Here is a 20,283-nt window from a genome sequence, read left to right as displayed (position 1 = left end):
CAAGCAGGGAAAAAAATACAGTGAAACAATATAGGTATCACATAGCCAACACATACATGCAATTTGATTATACAAACGATGCACATACCTAAGAAATTCAACAAACAAAACATTTTAGAAATACTGTCAAATAAAAAATAAGGCTAAAGATATGTATTCCCCAAAAACCAGACTCTTTGTAAACATCCAATATTGTCAGCTATGCATCTTTTGAAGCTAATGTTGATAATTTCTGAATTATACCCTATAGGGTTCGATGCTATACAATTTCAAGTCTGGAATTCAAGAACTAATTATGATTTACAAAGACACCACAAAAGTTAAACAAATGACTCCAAAATAACTCAGAAGTGTTATTTTACCTGCTACCCCTCACTGCTGGCAACATTACACATGTTAATAGCATGTCAGAGCATACTAGCTTCAGGACAACTGAAGAGGATTACTATTTTGTCTTTAAAACTAAATTTGAACTCATGCTTAATGTAGGTTTTCAAAACACTTTGGAAAGAATTCAATAAGTATGCCCCCTCTTTTTGACTAAAACTACACTTCTATAGATCTTTCATCCAAAGGATTTCAAAGCTTTTTATAAACTTTAGTCCTCAACTTTGTAAAGGAAAACTTTCTAACCATTTTACAGAAGACAAAGACCGAGGCACGAAGAAATGGTGAAGTGACTTGGTCTTGGTGGCAAAACTCAGAATAAAATCTTGGAGAGTTCCGAGTTCCAATCTCCTGCTCCAAAATCACTAGGCAACATTCCCTCCTCTAAGATTTCTAAACAGTCTGCTTTATGTAGACTTCTCTGAATGTTTTAGTTTAATAAATAAATAAATAAATAAATTGTGACTCAATATTTGACCTCTTTTTAGAGTATATTCTACTTGAATAGATCTGTTTAGAATTAATCTAAACCGGGGTAAGAATTTCAGAAAGATTCCTGCCACAGAGGCAGCTATGCTTTCCACTGTAAAAAGCATTTGTAGAATCTAAAGAACACATGGTCACCACACAAAAACAGTAGATCACCCAAGACATTGCAATTCTGAGTCTCGCTAAAAAGTGCCATTTAAAGTTTTTGGGACCTTAATAAGCCAGAACTATGATCCCTGGTGAGAGCTATTACAATTCTAGAGCCTTTTCCTGGGCAGATTTTTGTTTTGAGTATGCAGTTCTTGAAAAATAATCTCTCCTGCACATCCCCCAGAATCTCTCTTCTTCCCTCATGTCCCATTTTGCATTATCATCTCCACAACAAGCAAACTGAGCATCTAAAGTGAGCAGAACTTCTGAGAAACAAAGCACGAGACAGACAAACAAACAACAAAAGAAAAGCAGCACAATACCTGCAGAGGGCAAAGGCCTAGACCCGGGAGACCGCTGTGTTAGGGGATAGATTGGTGTCCTGACCCTGGGACCTTTTGCGATCAGAGGATAGTAACAGGAACTGGAGGTCTGAGAATGCAGGGGACGATCTGGAGATGGAGGGTTTACCATTTCTGGTGTATTTTGACTCTCTTTGGATAGAGTTTCTGCTGCAGAGTAAGAGTAATAAAAATTCAGACATTAAGAACTAAAACCCTGGAGCATCTGTTGCTGTCAAGTTTCACTCAGAGAAGTCAAGATACATTTTTTAAACAAAACATAAAACCACTGACATCTTGTATTAGATCCTCAGGAAGTAATAGTCTAATTTCTCTCTCCTAAATACGTTTTTTCAGCTGAAACACTTATGACAAAAAACACACAACATAAAACTAATTTATGACCCATCCATGTGGCAGCTTCACTAATACTTTGTCCTGGGGCAACGACCTTGTTTTTTTACATGTCAATAAAGACCCAGGAACACCTTTGCCACTGCAGTAATAAGAAAGCCTCCTGACTCCCAAGCCTTGGCTCTAACCACCTACTTAGGTATTCAGTGAAGCAATGCGTACCAGAAGGGTATATATTCTGGTGTGCCCCAACTGCCCCATGTAGACCCTACTGACATACTCGAAAAGGTATCCAGTGCCCGCTGACGTAGTTCTTTCTGAAACAGTACTAACATGCACTAGGAACCTTTTAGAAATCATTAGCTGTGTCTACACAGGACAGTTAGAGAGCAATGCTTTGGATCATCCTGCAATTTACACCAGTCTAGTGCACACTGCCACAGTGTGTAGACAAACCCTTACTGTCCCCTTCTGTCCATAGACTTGCACTACAGTCAAAGTCCCCACGTATTCTTCAGCAAGATTGATTTCAATTCCACAGCAAGGCTCAAAGGGTTCTGTTGCAGCAGTCTGGGGGCAGAAAACTTGAAATTCTGTGGCAATTGTATTTAAATGAAGGATGTATATAATTTGTTTTTGATCTAAATGGCCTAGGACCTGCCTACCTGAAAAACAGTCTCTTCTTCGGCAATATTGCCACAGTTGTGATTAAGAGAGACTTGAACTGGAGCCCCAAGGTGATAGGATATTTTCAGAGAGATTCATTGTTTTGGGAGCTATCCTCACTCTAGGTCAGAACAACTAGGTTCAGTTGATCTTCAAGGTGCAATACAAGGCTTATCTGAATACTCAGGCTTTTGGGGATGTACGGCTTGAAGAGGAGAGGAATTTTATTGGAGATTGTTGGTGCATTTAGCTGTTTCAGGTTGTTTTTTATTTTTGTCAGAGGTGCCTAAAATAATAAGACAGACGCCCTTTTGTGTATGTTTTTAATATACTGCAGGTTTTTGTACTGACAACGCATAACTGCATTGTAGAAGTTGTCTGGAAGTGAAGCTGGAGGTTTTGACAGCTTGGAAGGAGATAACTGAGGCTGTCAGCATCTGTGGAAGAGTAGGAAGCAGTCTGGAATTATGGAACAGGCATAGCAGTTAGGTGATTTTGCTAAAACTAACAGCAGTGAAATATTTACCAATATTGACATTTAAAGCATAATTTCAGTTTCAGAGTTAACACCCCTGTGACAAATGGGTCAGTTCACAACTCTCAGAGCTATTGTTTCAGGCTATCAGCTTGGGTTCACGTTTCCAAGATTACCTATGCAACCATGAGTCCGAGAAACAATTTTTTAAAATAAAATCATAAGATACTGGAGCACACTTCTGCAGCACAGAGTGCATTCTGTGTCAAATTCTATGTCCAAGAACGCACAGGACAAAAAATTCACTTTTTGGAATATCCCTCACCTGCTTACTAAAAATCATGAGCCATGCGGTTGAAGAAAAAAAAATATACAGAGGATTTGCCGCTAGAAAAGTATCTTAAGAAACTTGCCTGTTGGGGGTGCTGGACTATGAGCAATGGTCCTGTTCTCATCATGCTCTACAGTGCTATTGATATCTGGCTCTATGACAGGAGGTCGACATTCCATGATCTTACAAGTATACACACAGCGCTTCCGAGCATCTGTTGTGCTCCAGTACACCCTGGAACACCTGGAAAATATTTAGAAAATAAAATAAATATTGTCACTAATGTAGAGAGAGACCTCCACATTCCTGTCTTCAGTTTTCATCTTCTCAGAACTCTGGAGGCTATATGCTTCCTGTACTATTTGGAGTCATTCCAGCCAAACCCCAAGGTTCTTGAGCAGTTTTTGCTTAAGCAAGCTACCATAAGCTTCAATGGAAATTTCCCTGAATAAAGACCTATGGATCTAGCCCTTGACTGATAAGAAGTACAGTAAGATCTACTCAATGATGAAACAGTTTGTACTTACTGATAACCAATGGGGAACAGCTTGTCTTCACAGTCTGACAGATCATTCAGAATTCCTAAGCAGTCTATAGTCATTGAACCTAAACCAGAAAGAGAACAAGAAGAGTTCTAGAAGAGAGAGGAGATCAGATTCCAGCACCAAAAGACAGAACAAATGCCAAGAGACACAGGCCTTACCAATCATCATGTGGATGTTTTCTGGCTCCAGGCCACTAAGAAATTTTCTTCTCAAACTGATCCCTTCGAAGTCCACAAAAACTCTTCTAAGAACTTCAAACCCATTCTCCGGTACCACCTAGAGCAAGAAACCCCCCCCCCAAGCAACATATTAATTTTAAAGGAAACATTATGCATGTTTCACACAGTCTTGCTCAATGGATACGTGATTTGGTCGCTCAGATGGAGCTGTGTGGAGATTTATACAGCACTTGCCCCACCTGTTCAGAGCGCTTAGTCACATCACTACTAACCTCTCTTCCCCACTAGTGTGTCAGGTCCTTACTCTCATGAAGGACACATTCACCTAAACCTTTTAAGAAATAAAAATGCTGATTGCTAGTTCTCCCAAGCCTTAGACAAAAAGGGGTGTGAGTGTGTGATCTCACCTCTCCTTTGATCAAGTCGCGATGCCGCTGGCAGTACACTTTCTTATCGTCCAGAAAGACACAGTTCTTGGCTCGGGAGCACATGAAGTGATAGTTGCTTGTGCAGGAAGTGAGGCAGCAGCCTACTGTGGCGCCCGACTTTTGGCAGAACTCGCATCTCTACAAAGCCGAAGCGTGGAACAATGACAAAGACGCATTTCTGAACAAATCATCACGTCGCTACCACTTGTTTCTTTCACAGACCGAAAAAGGGGTTTAGACTTTGAATGAGCTTGTGTTAATGAAAGTCAAAAATTATACAATGAGTTATTTTGCATAGGCTCACACCCAAAAACCCATCCACAGGAGACAGAGCGCACATGTGCAGGCGGGTGGAGGGGGAAAAACGGGGTGCGGGTGTTGTGTTTGCAGGGGAGAAAGAAGAAAATTCCCTGAAGAACATATTAATTTCCACCTAAACTCTGGGTCCCTCAAAATCCACAGAGATGCTATCTTGCTTACCCTTCAGGACAAGAACCACACAGGTATTCTTGAATGAAGCCTGCACAACTAAGTTGTTCATGTGTACCCCTGACCTAGAAATGGCAACTACTCTCTCCTGTGGGGCTTGCTGCTGACCAAAATACAAGCACAATTTATCACTATTTTTGAAGCTTTAATATGAAAACCATTGTTTAGGGAGAAATGATGCAATACCAAGATTTGGCCAAATTACTTCAATTTGATTTATGCAATTGCCTTCAGCCCCATTTCCTTTCTTCTAGAAAGAAAGCAGCCACTGTGTCACAATAAGAAGGTTACTCCATTTTCCAAGTCTTGTCAGAATTTAGAAAAACCTTTTGCAGAGTTTATTATGATGGCTCTCTCTGTACGTGAGATCTCTAAAAAGTAACCAACCTACACTGGATTTTATGAATATCCTCAAATGGCAAGCAGCCATTTCGGCTTAGTCAAAAACTTATTTTGAACTAACACCCTTCAGCCCAGTTATCCTGGAATTTTGATCTAGGAATAGCATTTTTCTCTTACCCAAGCCTCACTAGAATCAAGGCAAATGGAGACAGAGATGAACCAGAAAGTCCTAACTATATATAGCCGCAGTTCTCAAACTGTGGGTCAGGTTGCAAACCCATTTTAATGGGGTTGCCAGGGCTGGTGTTAGACTTGCTGGGGCCTGGGGCTCAGGCCCAAGCCCTGTGGCTGAAGCCCAAGCTCAGGTTGTGGGGGTCAAGCTTTGGCCCCTCCGCCTGGAGCATTGGGGCTTGGCTGGGGTCAGCCTTCAATCCCCCTTTCTGCAGTCATGTAGTAATGTTTGTTGTCAGAAGGGAGTTGCAGTGCAATAAAGTTTCAGAACCCCTGATATATAGCATGCATCCGATGAAGTGAGCTGTAGCTCACGAAAGCTCATGCTCAAATAAATTGGTTAGTCTCTAAGGTGCCACAAGTCCTCCTTTTCTTTTTGCGAATACAGACTAACCCGGCTGTTACTCTGAAGCATGTAGTTATATATTTCATATTTTAGTGCAACATTTAGCCGTGCAATTGACATCCCTCGTCGCTGCTATTTATTTTAAAATAAAAGCCATGGTTCTAAAGTGCTGAACTCACAAAGAATTTGTTCATGGGAGATTCCCCTGAAAAATTCTGAGTCCATAAAGTGTTGCCCTCCTATTACAAGCAAATTAACCCTTTGGTCTCCAACATTTTTCCACACCAGGAGCTCACACTGCATCAGGAGGAAAAGTAGGTTTTCAAATGCCAGCCAGCCTAAGGACTAGCTGGGGAACATACTCTATGTTACAGACAGTGATAAAACTTAAAATCAGAAATCAGATTAATAATAGGAAGGGAGAGGAGGGAAAAACCCCACAAGAATTCTTTAGATGGACTCCAGTCTCAACCCTAACCAAGCCACATTTGCTTATACTCACCAACTGCTTCCCTCTGATCACAGCCATGTGTACATTTTTCAGAGACCCATCATCATCCTCAAACACTTCTGCTGACCATAAAGCACAGTTTACATGTGTCCATTCATTCTGGCCAATGTACAGGAGACGTCCAGCATCCTAAAGAAAAACATGTAATAAGTAGTTTTTCAAAGATTCCTTAGGACAGTGGTTTTCAATCTTTTTTCATTTGCAGACCCCTAAAAATTTTGACGGGATGTGTGCACTCCTTTCAAAATCTAAGACATTTCAATGAAGGTTGAAAACCACTATCCTAAGGTACAGCAATGCACAAAGGATCCCAGCAGATTTCCACTTGTACTGGATTTCAATCCACCCAAAAAGGAAGTTTAGCAAATTAGCACTAATCTCAATTTAAAAAAAGGACAGCCTAAATAGTAGTTAAGCTCCAATTTTAACCTGTTACATGCTCCATAGTTCTCAATGTGGTATTGGAAGCTGAAAAATTAAACTTTTATATCTACAGGTTTTCTTTCTGCGTCCCAGAATCAGAAATATCATCGGAAATGAGTGCAGCTCATAATTTCCCTCCATGCATTATTTGGTGAACTCATATCAAAAGGGTGACTCTTAAAATGCCAAAAATAAATAAATAAATAAATAAATTAAAACCTGGAATGAAAACCAAACCACTCTTGATCAGAACAAACCAGGCTTAAAGAAAAAGGCAAGCAATAATACTTTAATATTAAACTATGAACAGAGAAATCAGTCAGCATCTATCCTGTTATCAGTGGCAGCTCAAAAGTACATCCATTGTCACAGTCTGTCACTATTATAGAGAGAAAGCTGTGTAGGTACTTACGTTAGCACTGTCATCGCCATATTTCAGACAGAGTGCACACTGCCTGTTGTCTTCTACATCAGGAGGTGGATTAAGTTCAGGGCTATCCTCCCGGCTTCTATCAGAGCCTTACAGCAAAAAGAAAAAATGTTTATTCTTGGCAACTGGTTCTTAAAGAGAGAGTGGGGGAGGGAAATACTTATTTAGAAAACTTCTCAGTTTAAGAGTTTTAAGTGCACAAATGTAGAAGAGTCAAATAGCAGCATATGCAGCGTTCATTACTAGCCTGAGTGTTTTAAACCAAAGAGCAGGGTCAGTAAGGCAGACCTCAGGGGCTGCATGGCTACTTTCTGGGGAGAAATGAAAATGATAGTGGCCATGGCTCAGCAGAGGAATCCCAGACAACTGTTCAGGTTAAGTTATTTTAAGGTGTTCCTTCACAGCCTCCTTTCAGGCCAGGCACTTCTATGTATTTGTCTCTTCCTGACCCAGAAGAGGCAGGTAGAGGGACCAGTAGAATGTCAGGTCTCACACCTAGTCCCCTAATCCTCCTCATGGGCAGGGAGAGAAAAGAAGATGAAAAAAAGACAGCCACCACCCCAACGGCTGAGGCTTCCTGTGCAACAGTACCATGCTATAGGGCTGCTCCCATTACCAACTGGAACCTCCTTTGATCTTGCTTGTGGTGTCTATCCTTGCAGCTCCTGGTGTCTTTAATGGAGCCACTCTTCTTCTGCCTTTGGCACTGCTCTGCAACTTCAGGTTGCCTTCTGTATCATGTCCCTGCCCCTCTCCTCCCTGCCTCCCACCCCAGCCGCCTATGTCCTGCTGCCCTCTTCTCCTCTCCCTACAGTCGGCCCGTGTGCCCAGTTTATTTGAGTGGAGCTGCCAGGATCCTGGATGTGCCTCAATCAGCTCTGGCAAAACAGCAAATATGCTGATTGCTTGATAAGGTTTGAACTTGCAAGAGATCATGAAACCATTCACAGATTGTTCAAATACACCCAAGAGTTCTCTAAAAGAATGAACATGTACAAGTCCCTATGTGGAGCTAATGCAGTCTGCCCCTTGGCTCTCAAGATTTTGAAGAAGGATGGGCACACCAGGGTTGGGGCCATCTGTCCAGGGATCTGGTTTCTTACTAGAGATAGGTGGTGTCGGCGGATGCAGCGGTGTTGGTGAATCTGGTTCTCCAGGCCCTTTGGGTTTTGGAGCTGGAATGATTTTCTTCATCAAAGGGGGCTGTTCAGTGTGGTTATTCTCTTCACGCTCCTGCCACTGAGCATAATTATGGTCAAGTGAAGGGGGCAGCACTGCATTCGGCAACATCCCACTGCTGAAAACGTAAAGAGGAGTCAACTGTCAGACCTGGCTCTACCGAGTGACCTGGACACTGTAAACAACCTATAGTCTGTATCCAGTTACAGTTCCCTTCAATACTTAAAACCTGTATATGCTCTCAACTAAAATCACTACTACCAATCAGTTACATTTCAACATTTGTGTTGCTGTCGTCTGTTTCCTTCAGGGATGATATAAACACAGAATGAAGGCTATGCTAGACAGAGGGCAGCTCACACCACATCAGCATACACTAAACCAGGCTCTATATCATGCTTTTAGTCTCTCAGTTTCAGAAGCACAAAATGCATCCAATAAACCCATCTGGGAATCTGATTGTTTTTTTACTATTAAGTAATAGCATGTTTTGTTCTTTTTTGCTTTGACAGCTGACAAACTGCAGGGTGCTGATCCTGGATGCAGAACAGTTACTTACTTGCTTGTTACTTTATTTGGCTCCCAAAACCTGGATTTTTTTACACTGAACCATGGAAAAACACGCTCCATTTGCTGAAATAAAAAAATGCTAGATTAGAATATAAGAAAATATTAATGAAAAGATCCAAGAAATTCATCCAAGATCCACAGGAAATGTGCAGATCTCAGGTTAGTCAAGAAGACTTCATTAAAGTTGAGAACTCTGCCAAGGTACTACTTAGTTCCCAAGGCCAGCCAACCAAAAGCTTAACCAGAAAGAAGCAAAGTACACAGAATGTGATGAACTCTTTGAATTCCAGTGGCAGCACAAACAGCTAATCTGGAAGTTTGGGAATCAATGGACAATTATTTTTTTTTATTTTTTATTTTTAAAAACAGATCATTACATAGAAAGCAGCATTTAAAAATAAACTATATTCCTCACCCGAATAAAGAAGGACTTGACCATGCTATTAGCTTTTTTAACTTCTGGCTGCCCTCCATCTGAATTAATGGCTGCTTGAATAATCTTCACAATATCGTCACTAAATTCCAACTACAAGAAAACACACAGTTCATATCAGCATGTTACCATCTTCTGCACACCTGCGACATCTCCAAATCCTTAGTCCACACGGTAAGCCCGCACTGAATGGGATGCTGCTCCTCAAAAGGTCAGATCCTGCCCCCTTTACACCTCAAGTCGCACACTGATTTGCGAACTGACTGGTGAGGTTGCTTCTAAGTGATGTGGAACATTCCCTCACCCAACACCGAGAGAAGCAAAATCAAAGTGTTTTATACAGTGTCTTCGTCAAGTTTTGCGGTTATTTTAAAGACACACAGCATGTGGTTGCAGTGGAAATAGAACATACATTCAAAGGCAAGACTATCTTAAAATGAAAAAGCTTCTGAAAAAAATAAAATTGGTAAGATTAGCACATTATTCAATGCTGGTTCCCTACAGAGCAAGCTGATTCAGTTACATTAGCATTTGTACATATACTGCTCCCAAAACTTTCTTCCTTCCAGATATGAATAATTAATTTCCAGAGAACTCAGGTGAAAGCAAAATCAATGAAGTCACTGGACTACATATATTTAGTTAGAAGTAACACACAAAGGTATCCTCTCCTGTTTTCTTGGCTATAGATTTTTCCACCAGCAACTGTAACAATTGTAACCAAATGCCTTCTCAGTGTAAAAGAACATGTAACAAAATGGTGTAAATTTAATATTTTAAAGGCTTCCCTTTAATATTATTTAATATTTAATATTTTTTAAAGTTCCCTTGTTCAATAAAGATAGGACTTAGGCATTCTATGAGCTACTTCACAACAGATGGTGTTAAGTCACCAGAAAAGGGTATTTATTATAACTGAGCAATTGTAACAAGGAGATGTTACCCCCTAACTTTGACATACCACGGAAGCGTAACCTCCTTGATCCATTTTTCTTTTCACTCCTTCCAGGTCCAGAGGCTGCTGCTCCTCCTGCTTGCTGACCTCTGTTAGAACAGGAGGATCTGGACCTTCAGGAGAACTTCTGGATGGGATACTCTCTTCTGTCTCAGGATTTAAATCAGGTGGCTTGGCTGCCTGTTAACATTAAAAGGAAAAGGTCAAACATTCTATATTCAGCGTTATATTGAGTGTAAGTCACACTTAAACACGCTAACTTTTTCTTGCAGAAATAAAGATAGGGTGACAAAACAGTCACATGTTAGTAGTAAGAACAGTAGGCTCAAATGGACAAAGCTCTGAGTCCCCCTCAAAAAAATAAATGGGGAAAATGTCTCTTTTTAAACTGATTCCTTCTGCTGACTTCTACCCTTACTCCTCATTCAGACATGGTCACCAAATTCTATAAAACAATTCACCGAAGAACTAAAATGTTGTGCAATCTACAATAATAATTCCCTTTGCTATTTCACGGTCAATCTTTATTCTTGCCCCTCGCTCACACCCTCCTGTTTGTTATCTCTTTCTGTTTTGTGTCTAATTTAGACTCCTTCTTAAGGCATTAACCTATCATTTTTATCCAAAATAACATGCTCGCCTATTGTGCTGTACAAAATAACTTTCTGGCAAGCTGCCAAAGTTTTGGACCAATTTTCAGACCATTCAGAAATGCAGCCACACAAATACATGCCTGCGGAACACCACTGCCTTCACATAATACTTTGTACTTGTACAGTGCTGTTCCTCAAAGTGATTTATAAACATTAATTAAGCCTATCGTCATCCTGTGTGGTAAGTAAACATACTCCATTTTACAGAAGGATAAAATGAGGCAGAATGGAGAAGGCACTTATCCTGGGTTGCACAGTGGCAGAGTAGGGAATACAAAACAAGAGACCTAAACTCCCACTGCCCTATAATGTAGTTCCACAGTGTCACTTCACCAGGAAATGATAAGCATATGTGGGAAGTTTTGATATTTTATTATCCCATTATTGCAGTTCAACTGTAATGGGCACGAAAGGGAGACTATCCCAGAACTGTGGCAATAAAACACGCACACATGATGATGTCTGGACAGGAAAGCAAAATCATTCAGCAGCAGAGCTTAAAATGAATACATTCCAATATTTCACTGCTGAATTTAAGCAGCAACAAGCCCCAATTCATAAAAGCCAGCTTTGTGAACTACACAGGGGCAATTCTCCTCCACGTCTGCAAGCATTTTTACAATTTATTACACTTCCTAGCATGGGCGCAAGTAGCAGCTTGTTCACATGCAAAGGGCAGTGATCAGCGGTGGGAACACAAATTCATTTCCCCAAGTCTGACAACTTCTTACAAGCATAAAGTTTCCACCCTCAGTGAGAGGCATTGTTGCTGCTGAAGTCCCAAATTCCCCCTCTCCCTAAAACACCACTTGTCCTACACTAATTTAAAGATTACATATCCTTCACGTCTACCTATGTAGATTACCATATAAAATAAAAACATTATTACATATACTGTGGTTTATCAAGTATAATGAATCAACTTCCCAAAAGAAGACATGTAGCAACAGTAGAACCCAATCCAAAGATGAGCAACTCATAAAATTGTGCTCCACACAGAGGTGAACCCACCTGTCTGTAACGTAGTAAGTGACTGGTAGTCCTGGAATTTAACAAGGCTGTTAAAACCTGCTTCAAAGAAACTTGCAGCTCCTTTTCCAGTGCCAGCCGCCATTCGGCAGGGTGCTGCTCTGTGCAGTTAATGCAGGTGTATGCCACACTCTCAGGAAGATTAGAGAGGATTTCATACATCTCATCTGGAGACAAAAAAATATAACAAACACAACCCGAGCTGCTTAAATAGAGGAGGGGTAAAGGGAGAGGCCAAAAAATATATATATAAATAAAGGACCCACTCTATATACCACACTTACTTTGTCTAGACATACCCCAGTCTTTCCCATCAACAATCAATGGAGCTAGGCTGTTCTCAGTGGTAGCAGATGACAGAACAAGGAGCAATGGTCTCAAGTTGCAGTGGGGGAGGTCTAGGTTGGACATTAGGAAAAACTATTTCACTAGGAGGGTGGTGAAGCATTGGAATGGGTTACCTAGGGAGGTGGTGAAATCTCCATCCTTAGAGGTTTTTAAGGCCCGGTTTGACAAAGGCATGGCTGGGATGATTTAGTTGGGGTTGGTCCTGCTTTGAGCAGGGGGTTGGACTACTAGATGACCTTCTGAGGTCTCTTCCAACCTTAATATTTTATGATCTTTGCATAGAGGATAACTGTGAAACTCAGCTATGGTGCTAATACGTTAGGTAGCTTGTGAAGCAGGATATCAAAATTTGCGGAAAACTGTCAGTATCAAACATGGGTTCAACTGTAGGAAGATCAGTATTTTTCTTAAAATACTGCCCACAAGACACAGTGGCTTAATTCAACAGACACTCCAGTAGTGACAAATGTCTCAAATTTGATCCCTTTAGTCTAGTGGTAACACCCATGCATTAAAAGTTTCCATATATCCATATTACTTGCCCAGGGACCAAGGGAAGCCTGCTGAGTAGTGAAGACAGTTTGCCTCACCTGAAAGATTTTCACATTTGGAGTGGACCCAGCGATCACACTTCCCACACTGCATCATCTTACTCTCATAGTCATCGTCATCATAGCACTTGTCACAGAGTGGGCAGAAGTTTCCTGTAAATAAGCCAGGACCTTCAATCATCATTCCAGCTGCTGCATACACATCACAAAGGCTGGCTGGCTACTTACTATATTGCTGAGAAGCAAACCCACTGAAACCTCCCGCCCAAATGCAAACTGCTGCTACTTCTACCCTTACAACACACAGAAAAAATAAGAATGCCTACAAAAATAAACTACAATCCATGTGGGTCTTACAATTCCACTATAAGGAGGCACTTCATTTTTACCTTTATTGCAAGACTTGTAACAAAATAAAAGACTGACCAGATAGCTTTGTAGGGAAAAGTGAGAACGAGAAAAAGATATACTTCTACAGGCAAAATAAAACAGAAAAACCTATCCTGCTAATCTGGAAAGTGGGATAAACTCAATTTCCCACCAGGGTCTAGTCATTTACCCCTCCCCCTATCATCCATACCCCTTAGATTCAGATCCTGAACTGACACGGGAGACTGAGGAGGAGGACGAGGTCACCTAACCCAAAGTATTTGTTTTTTAGGCTATGTCTACACTGCAGCCCATGCCAGCAAAACTTATGTTGCTCAGAGGTGTGAATATGACATCCCCATGAGCGACATAAATTACACCAGCATAAGCACTCATGTGCACAGCACTATGCTGGCAGGAGAGCGTCTCCTGCTGACATAGCTTATGCCACTCGTGGAGGTAGTTTTTTTTATGACAACGGGAGAGCTCTCTTCCATCGGCATAGAGCATCTTCACCGCATGTGTTGCCCTGGCACAGCTGTACCAGTTCCGCTGCACCTATGCAGTGCTGTACGTAGGGTCACGGCCTGATTTATTTGTACCCTCTTCTCCACTCCTGTAAGGATCTTTAGTTTAGACAACAGTTCTGAAATAAACCTTGCAACAATTTATAGTGCTTATTATATGGAAGTCCCAAACTCTGTCACTAAGAGGCAGTGTTGACTTTTCTTTGCTAACCACTGTAAAAAGCAACCCTGCTTTCCCTGATTTCCCATACCAAAAGCTTCTCTGGTTTATGATTTCACGGATTCTTGGCCGTGACACTGGGGTGGCTTGGAATCAGCAACACTGCTCAGCTGCCTCATAGGCCATCACTTCATTCTGTGATAACGTTTCCCTACAATGGTTGTGATCCCCTTGAGAATAGCTTCAAACTACAGTCACCGTAAACAATGTTGCAACGTCAGCCGTTCTGTACCTTTAGCAAAGAGTTTGGCACAATCATGACACAGTGAGAAGTCATGAGACCACTGTGCATCCCATCCTTTGCCTGGAGTTGTTGAACCACAGCTCTTGCAGCGAACACATTTGGTACAGATCTGTAAGAGGGGACACAGAGATTTGACAGGAGTTAGCAACTTTCTATCTTTTGACGGTTCTAAAGATCCATTTCGCAATTTTTATTATTTAACAGGGGGGGATGTGTGTATAAAATCCCATATATATGCATCTTTGGGTCCATGTTCTATGGCTAGGCATTTCCCTCACTTCAGACAACTTCAGAAGCAGAGAAGATGCTTCCCTCCTCATGGTAAAATGCTGACCATACAACAGAAAATATGCTTCAGTCTAGCACTTTTGCCATTAGAAATTGTGGTACAATTAATCTCAAACCTCTCTTTAATTTGAAAAAAAAAAACATGGTTTTGGCAAGTACAAAATTCTTAAGACATTCTGTACAACCTCTTGTTTTAGATGAGGGGCTAATGTAGAAAGTTGACAAAGCCATAGGTATAGCAGCATAAAACACTTTTATTTATATTACAGTAGTATCCAAAATGTGCTAGCCACTGTACAGAGGAATACAGTCCCTTCCCCAAAGAGCTAACAACCTGAAATACAAGAAACAGTCTAGCACATTAATCCCATTCACACCCATCACCATACCAGTGTCCACTGACAGTAACGTCAGAATGGAAACTTATGTGTTTACTTACTAATATAAGGGAATTCCCTGGCCCCTGTGCACTCAGTTTGCTCAAGAGGATTCATAATAAGGCTAAAAGACAGGTGTCTCCTACAAAAGGTTTTTTCCTCCCCGCTCTCCTGCTGGTAATAGCTCACTTTACCTGATCACTCTCGCTACAGTGTGTATGGTAACACCCATTGTTTCATGTTCTCTGTGTACATAAATCTCTCCACTGTATTTTCCACTGAATGCATCTGATGAAGTGAGCTGTAGCTCACGAAAGCTTATGCTCATATAAATTGGTTAGTCTCTAAGGTGCCACAAGTCCTCCTTTTGTTTTTGTGTCTCCTCTTGTATCCCTGCCCTTCTTCGTTCACACAGTGCTAGAGAGTTCATTCACCATGAGAGCATTCAAAAGCCAGCCTTTAATAATAAAACTTTTTCCAAATTTACCTTATAAAACAGTAAGCATCCTTTAATAGGATATACATAGAATTTGTAATTCTGTCATAGTGTAAGAAACCCTGTCATGTATAAAAGATCTGCAGATTGAATAGCTTGAGCTTTGGCTGGTAGTTCCTAAGGAACGTAAGTCAAGCAGAGCAAACTCACCCAAACTTTCTTTTTCTTGGTGGGTTTTGTTGGGTAGTTTGGTCCCAGGCACTCAGGGTGATAGCTGTTTCGGCACTTATTACACTCCAACAACTGCTACAGAAATGCAAAAATCCATTTTACACTAGATTCAATATTCAGTGTTCCAGGAATAGGTCATATGTAAGTTAGTCAATCTGAATTCACCAGAATGACAATACTACACTATCACATGCACTGAAAGGTTCTTTATCCCAATACTAAGCCCACAAAACATCCAGTCCTATGCTAAATGATTTAGATAAATTAAGCTAAACAGAGTTCCTGGAAGTAGTGAACTGATTGGCAAAGAAAACAGCATTCTCAAAATGGTCACATTTGTTATTCTTAGTACCTTTGTGGCCTGGTGCTGTCTCCCACATACATGACAGAACTTGCAACGACGACAGCACCAGTTTTCCAACTGGTCCTCCAGAGGGCGCTCACTCTCTTCTAAACAGAACTTGTGGAAAGGCTCACAACAGACCTGACAATACACAAACTACAAGGGGGAAAAACATCAGCATGTCAAGCGCTTTGTTGACTTCTCAACCAAACCCAACTGCTCCCTATTCTGTTTCTAATTCTGGTTTAGAATTCACAGAACAAGTATTTGCATTGAAATATTTTACACTGGAATTCACACACATAAACCACTTTATGACAGGTTTCAGAGTAACAGCCGTGTTAGTCTGTATTCGCAAAAAGAAAAGGAGTACTTGTGGCACCTTAGAGACTAACCAATTTATTTGAGCATGAGCTTTCGTGAGCTACAGCTCACTTCATAAATTGGTTGGTCTCTAAGGTGCCACAAGTACTCCTTTTCTTTTTATAAACCACTTTAAGCACCCATGTCGCAGTTGTAATGGCACTGTTAAACAGAATACCAATTGAAATTTATTAAATATTTTGGATGTTTTTCTATATTTTCATATATATTGTATTCTGTGTTGTAACTGAAATCAAAGTGTATATTTTTATTATAAATATTTGTATGAAAAGAAATAGTATTTTTCAATTCACCTCATACAAGTACTGTAGTGCAATTTCTTTGTCAGGAAACTGCAACTTACAAATGTAGTGTTTGTTTGTTTGTTTGTTTGTTTGTTTTTGTTAAAAAGTTCAGAGCCTACAAGTCCACTCAGTCCTACTTCTTGTTCAGCCAATCACCAATACAAATAAGTTTGTTTACATTTGCAGGAGATAATGCTGCCCTCTTCTTATTTACAGTGTCACCAGAAAATGGAGAATAGGCATTTGCAAGGCACTTTTGTAGCTGGCATTGCAAGGTATTTATGTGCCAGATATGCTAAACATTTGTATGCCCCTTCATGCTTTGGCCACCATTCCAGAGGACATGTTTCCGTGCTGATGATGCTCGTTAAACAAATAATGCATTAATTAGATTTGTGACTGAACTCCTTGGGGGAGAATTGTATGTCCCCTGCTCTGTTTTACCCGCTTTTGCGTATATTTCATGTTACAGCAGTCTCAAATGATGACCCAGCACATGTTCATTTTAAGAACACTTTCACTGCAGATTTGACAAAAGGCAAAGAAGGTACCAAAGTGAGATTTCTAAAGATAGCTACAGCACTCGACCCAAGGTTTAAGAATCTGAAGTGCCTTCCAAAATCTGAGAGGGACGAGGGGTGGAGCATGCTTTCAAAAGTCTGAAAAGACCAACACTCCAATGAGGAAACTACAGAATCCAAACCAGCAAAAAAGAAAATCAACCTTCTACTGGTGGCATCTGACTCAAATAATGAAAATGAACATGCATTGGTCCACACTGCTTTGAATTGTTATCAAGCAGAACCCATGATCAGCATGGACAGATGTCCCCTGGAATGGTGGTTGAAGCATGAAGGGACATATGAATCTTTAGCACATCTGGCACGTAAATATCTTGCAATGCCAGCTACAAGAGTGCCATCTGAACGCTTGTTCTCACTTTCAGATGACATTGTAAACAGGAAGCAGGTAGCATTATCTCCTGCAAATGTAAAGGGTGGTGAAACACTGGAATGCGTTACCTAGGGAGGTGGTAGAATCTCCTTCCTTAGAGGTTTTTAAGGTCAGTCTTGACAAAGCCCTGGCTGGGATGATTTAACTGGGAATTGGTCCTGCTTCGAGCGGGGGTTTGGACTAGATGACCTTCAGGGGTCCCTTCCAACCCTGGTATTCTATGATTCTATGATTCTAAACTAACTTGTTTGTCTGAGCAATTGGCTGAACAAGAAGTAGGACTGCGTGGACTTGCAGGCTCTAAAATTTTACATTGCAGAAAAAAAACTGCATTCAAAAATAAAACAGTTTTAATTCTACATTTGTAAGTTCAACTTTCATGATGAAGAGATTGCTCTACAGTACTTGTATGAGGTGAACTGAAAAATACTATTTTTTTTTACAGTGAAAATATTTGTAATCGAAAATAAATATAAAGTGAGCACTGTACACTTTGTATTCTGTGTTGTAACTGAAGTCAATACATTTGAAAATATAGAAAACATCTAAAAATACTTAAATAAATGGTATTCTATTATTGTTGTTTAACAGCACGAGTTATTGCACGATTAATTTTTGTTGTCGTTTGACAGCCCTACTCAGAAGTTTCAACTGGTGCCCTGTTGTGTCTAGGTGGTCACAAAGCACGACAGGCATTTTTTCAGGGACAAACATATCCCCTACTGCATGCAACCTTGAACAGGCTGAGATACCTGTGAGGCAAAATTTTCAAAAGCATCTAAGTCTCACTGACTTTCAATGAGATTTGTGTTCCTAAGCCATGTTTGAAAACGGGACTTAGGTGTTTTTAAAAACGTTACCCTAATACCTAACATAGATCAGATCACTTCTTTTGGAGGACTACAGAACTCTTCAAACAGTAGCTGATTTTGTATACTCTGTGTTTAGATACTGTGGGACACAACGGGGTTAGCAAAGGATGGAGTTACAGCTTCTAGCCTGAATTTCCTCATTTTACATGATTTCACAAAAAAGGAAATGCATACACAATTGCTGAATACTTTGGTGCCTGTAAACATTCTAAGATCAACAGCAGAACAAGATGCTTTACCTCCACGTGTCCACTGCTGGCACAGAGAAAGCAGACCACTCTGGGAGTGATAGGTACCGAGGTCAGAATGCCTAACCCACCCATCTCCCAAACGTTCTCCACTTCACAATCCTCCTGAAAGCACGAAAGGGTACATCAAGCACAAAAGAAAAATGCAACAATAGGAAAAAAGTATAGCACAACATTTGCACAACTGCTGTTAGTCAGCGTACCTAAGCAGCTTCAGTTTCGAAACATTTAAAAACTTATACCTTAGGTCCAAGTAATATAACATAAATTAAAAACAGAAATCACATCTTACTAATTCTTGCTAATGAGTGGACCCACTGTAACTGACAGGTTTGTGTATTAGTAAGTGAATATAAGAACAACATATCACAAGGTGTACTTTATACACTAATATTCACAATTCTGTTTTAATTAATCTGACCATACTTCACAGTTTACTGTAATATATTTTATAAAAGTATGAAGTCTAAGTAATATAAGACCTCAGTACACCCTCTGCTTTTAAAACTTTTCTTGAGGGGCTTGAGAAGAGAGACTACCACTCCCAGGGTGGATTAGGAAAGTGATGATTACGTTATATATTTAAGTGACTAATGTAAAAAAAAGATGCAAAATTCAACTGTTAAACTCCCAAACATATCCCAGTGCTGCTGTGAATAACACAGGATTAATAGAATATCCAAATTCTCTTGACTCCAGTAGCTGTCGTGGTTTTACAGTTCCACCTTGATGAAATTACTTCCTTGACAATGTTACTCCTGTCCATCCATTCTTGCTCTCAGATTGAGAATTACTGTTTAAAGTTCTAATATTCTCTTCATCCAACACTGATGTTATAATAAAGAAGATGGAAGAATTTCCAACAGCAGAAAAACTTTTCAGAGAGATACTGAGGTTCCTATTGATACCATCTTAGGATAGAGCATACCACAGTACATCACTAACTTAAAAAGTCAAGAATAGTATTCCTGAGGGAAAAAACAGCTCCAATGTTCATTTTACAGCCAATTACACTCAAAATATTTCTATAATAATTTGACCCCTTTACCTTGAAGTCCACTCTGATCCTGTGGACTCCATCCGTAGGTGCCTTTTGCTTGGAACTGCTTCCATTTGACAGAGTACTGAGCAAATTTAGTGTGCTGTTCTCTGGCTTGTTGACTGGAGGAGGTTTTTCCTAAAGATGAAAGAAAAGACATTTGCATTTATTCCAACCCCAAATAACTATTTTAAGAAAGGACTGACCAGAGTAAACAAATCTTTGATAATTCTTATACAAAGAGACTGAGTGCATCTCAGAACTAAGGTTCTTACAGAAAGTGGAAGCAGATGATCAGTTTTGCAAACCCTTTTTAGAGCACTTTATACACAGAATTATGCTTGTTGTAATGCTGATATTTAACTTACTATGGTGTGGCAGCTCTGTGGGTAATCAATGTCTACACAAATTTTTCCTTTTTTTTTTTTAAACAGAATTAAAAAATGGGCAGTTTCGTTTGTTTTTCAAAGGAAACATCACGCTTGTTTTTAAAAATTAAAATTGTTCATATTTTGTTAGTTAAAATGGAACTCATTTTTGCAGTTACTTAGATTTCTTAGTCAAACAAGTTGACATGCATCAATTATGTCTTAAATGCATTTCATGATTTTTGCGGACTTCATACAATGGAG

The 20,283-nt window shown here is 40.1% G+C and overlaps 1 protein-coding gene across 1 annotated transcript in view; it reads right to left on the bottom strand.

Moving 5' to 3' along the window:
* Positions 1-20,283, bottom strand: part of KMT2A (lysine methyltransferase 2A) — an 86,380-nt gene that overhangs the window by 24,096 nt on the left and 42,001 nt on the right. The window contains exons 9-27 of the mRNA XM_077839834.1: positions 19,661-19,789; positions 18,604-18,717; positions 15,880-16,026; positions 15,507-15,602; positions 14,184-14,304; positions 12,875-12,988; positions 12,221-12,334; positions 11,919-12,103; positions 10,261-10,434; positions 9,282-9,392; positions 8,856-8,929; positions 8,221-8,414; positions 7,100-7,206; positions 6,256-6,393; positions 4,325-4,483; positions 3,897-4,014; positions 3,721-3,799; positions 3,276-3,436; positions 1,350-1,538 (exon numbers count right to left, since the gene is read on the bottom strand). Coding sequence (XP_077695960.1) covers positions 1,350-1,538; positions 3,276-3,436; positions 3,721-3,799; positions 3,897-4,014; positions 4,325-4,483; positions 6,256-6,393; positions 7,100-7,206; positions 8,221-8,414; positions 8,856-8,929; positions 9,282-9,392; positions 10,261-10,434; positions 11,919-12,103; positions 12,221-12,334; positions 12,875-12,988; positions 14,184-14,304; positions 15,507-15,602; positions 15,880-16,026; positions 18,604-18,717; positions 19,661-19,789 — 2,524 coding nt within the window. The remainder of the gene's footprint in view (positions 1-1,349; positions 1,539-3,275; positions 3,437-3,720; positions 3,800-3,896; positions 4,015-4,324; positions 4,484-6,255; positions 6,394-7,099; positions 7,207-8,220; positions 8,415-8,855; positions 8,930-9,281; positions 9,393-10,260; positions 10,435-11,918; positions 12,104-12,220; positions 12,335-12,874; positions 12,989-14,183; positions 14,305-15,506; positions 15,603-15,879; positions 16,027-18,603; positions 18,718-19,660; positions 19,790-20,283) is intronic.

The sequence above is a fragment of the Eretmochelys imbricata genome, chromosome 22 (genome assembly GCF_965152235.1).
Source record: "Eretmochelys imbricata isolate rEreImb1 chromosome 22, rEreImb1.hap1, whole genome shotgun sequence".
Classification (NCBI taxonomy): domain Eukaryota; kingdom Metazoa; phylum Chordata; order Testudines; family Cheloniidae; genus Eretmochelys; species Eretmochelys imbricata.
Note: the sequence above shows the minus strand (reverse complement) of the source record. Positions and strands in the feature narration are given on the sequence as shown.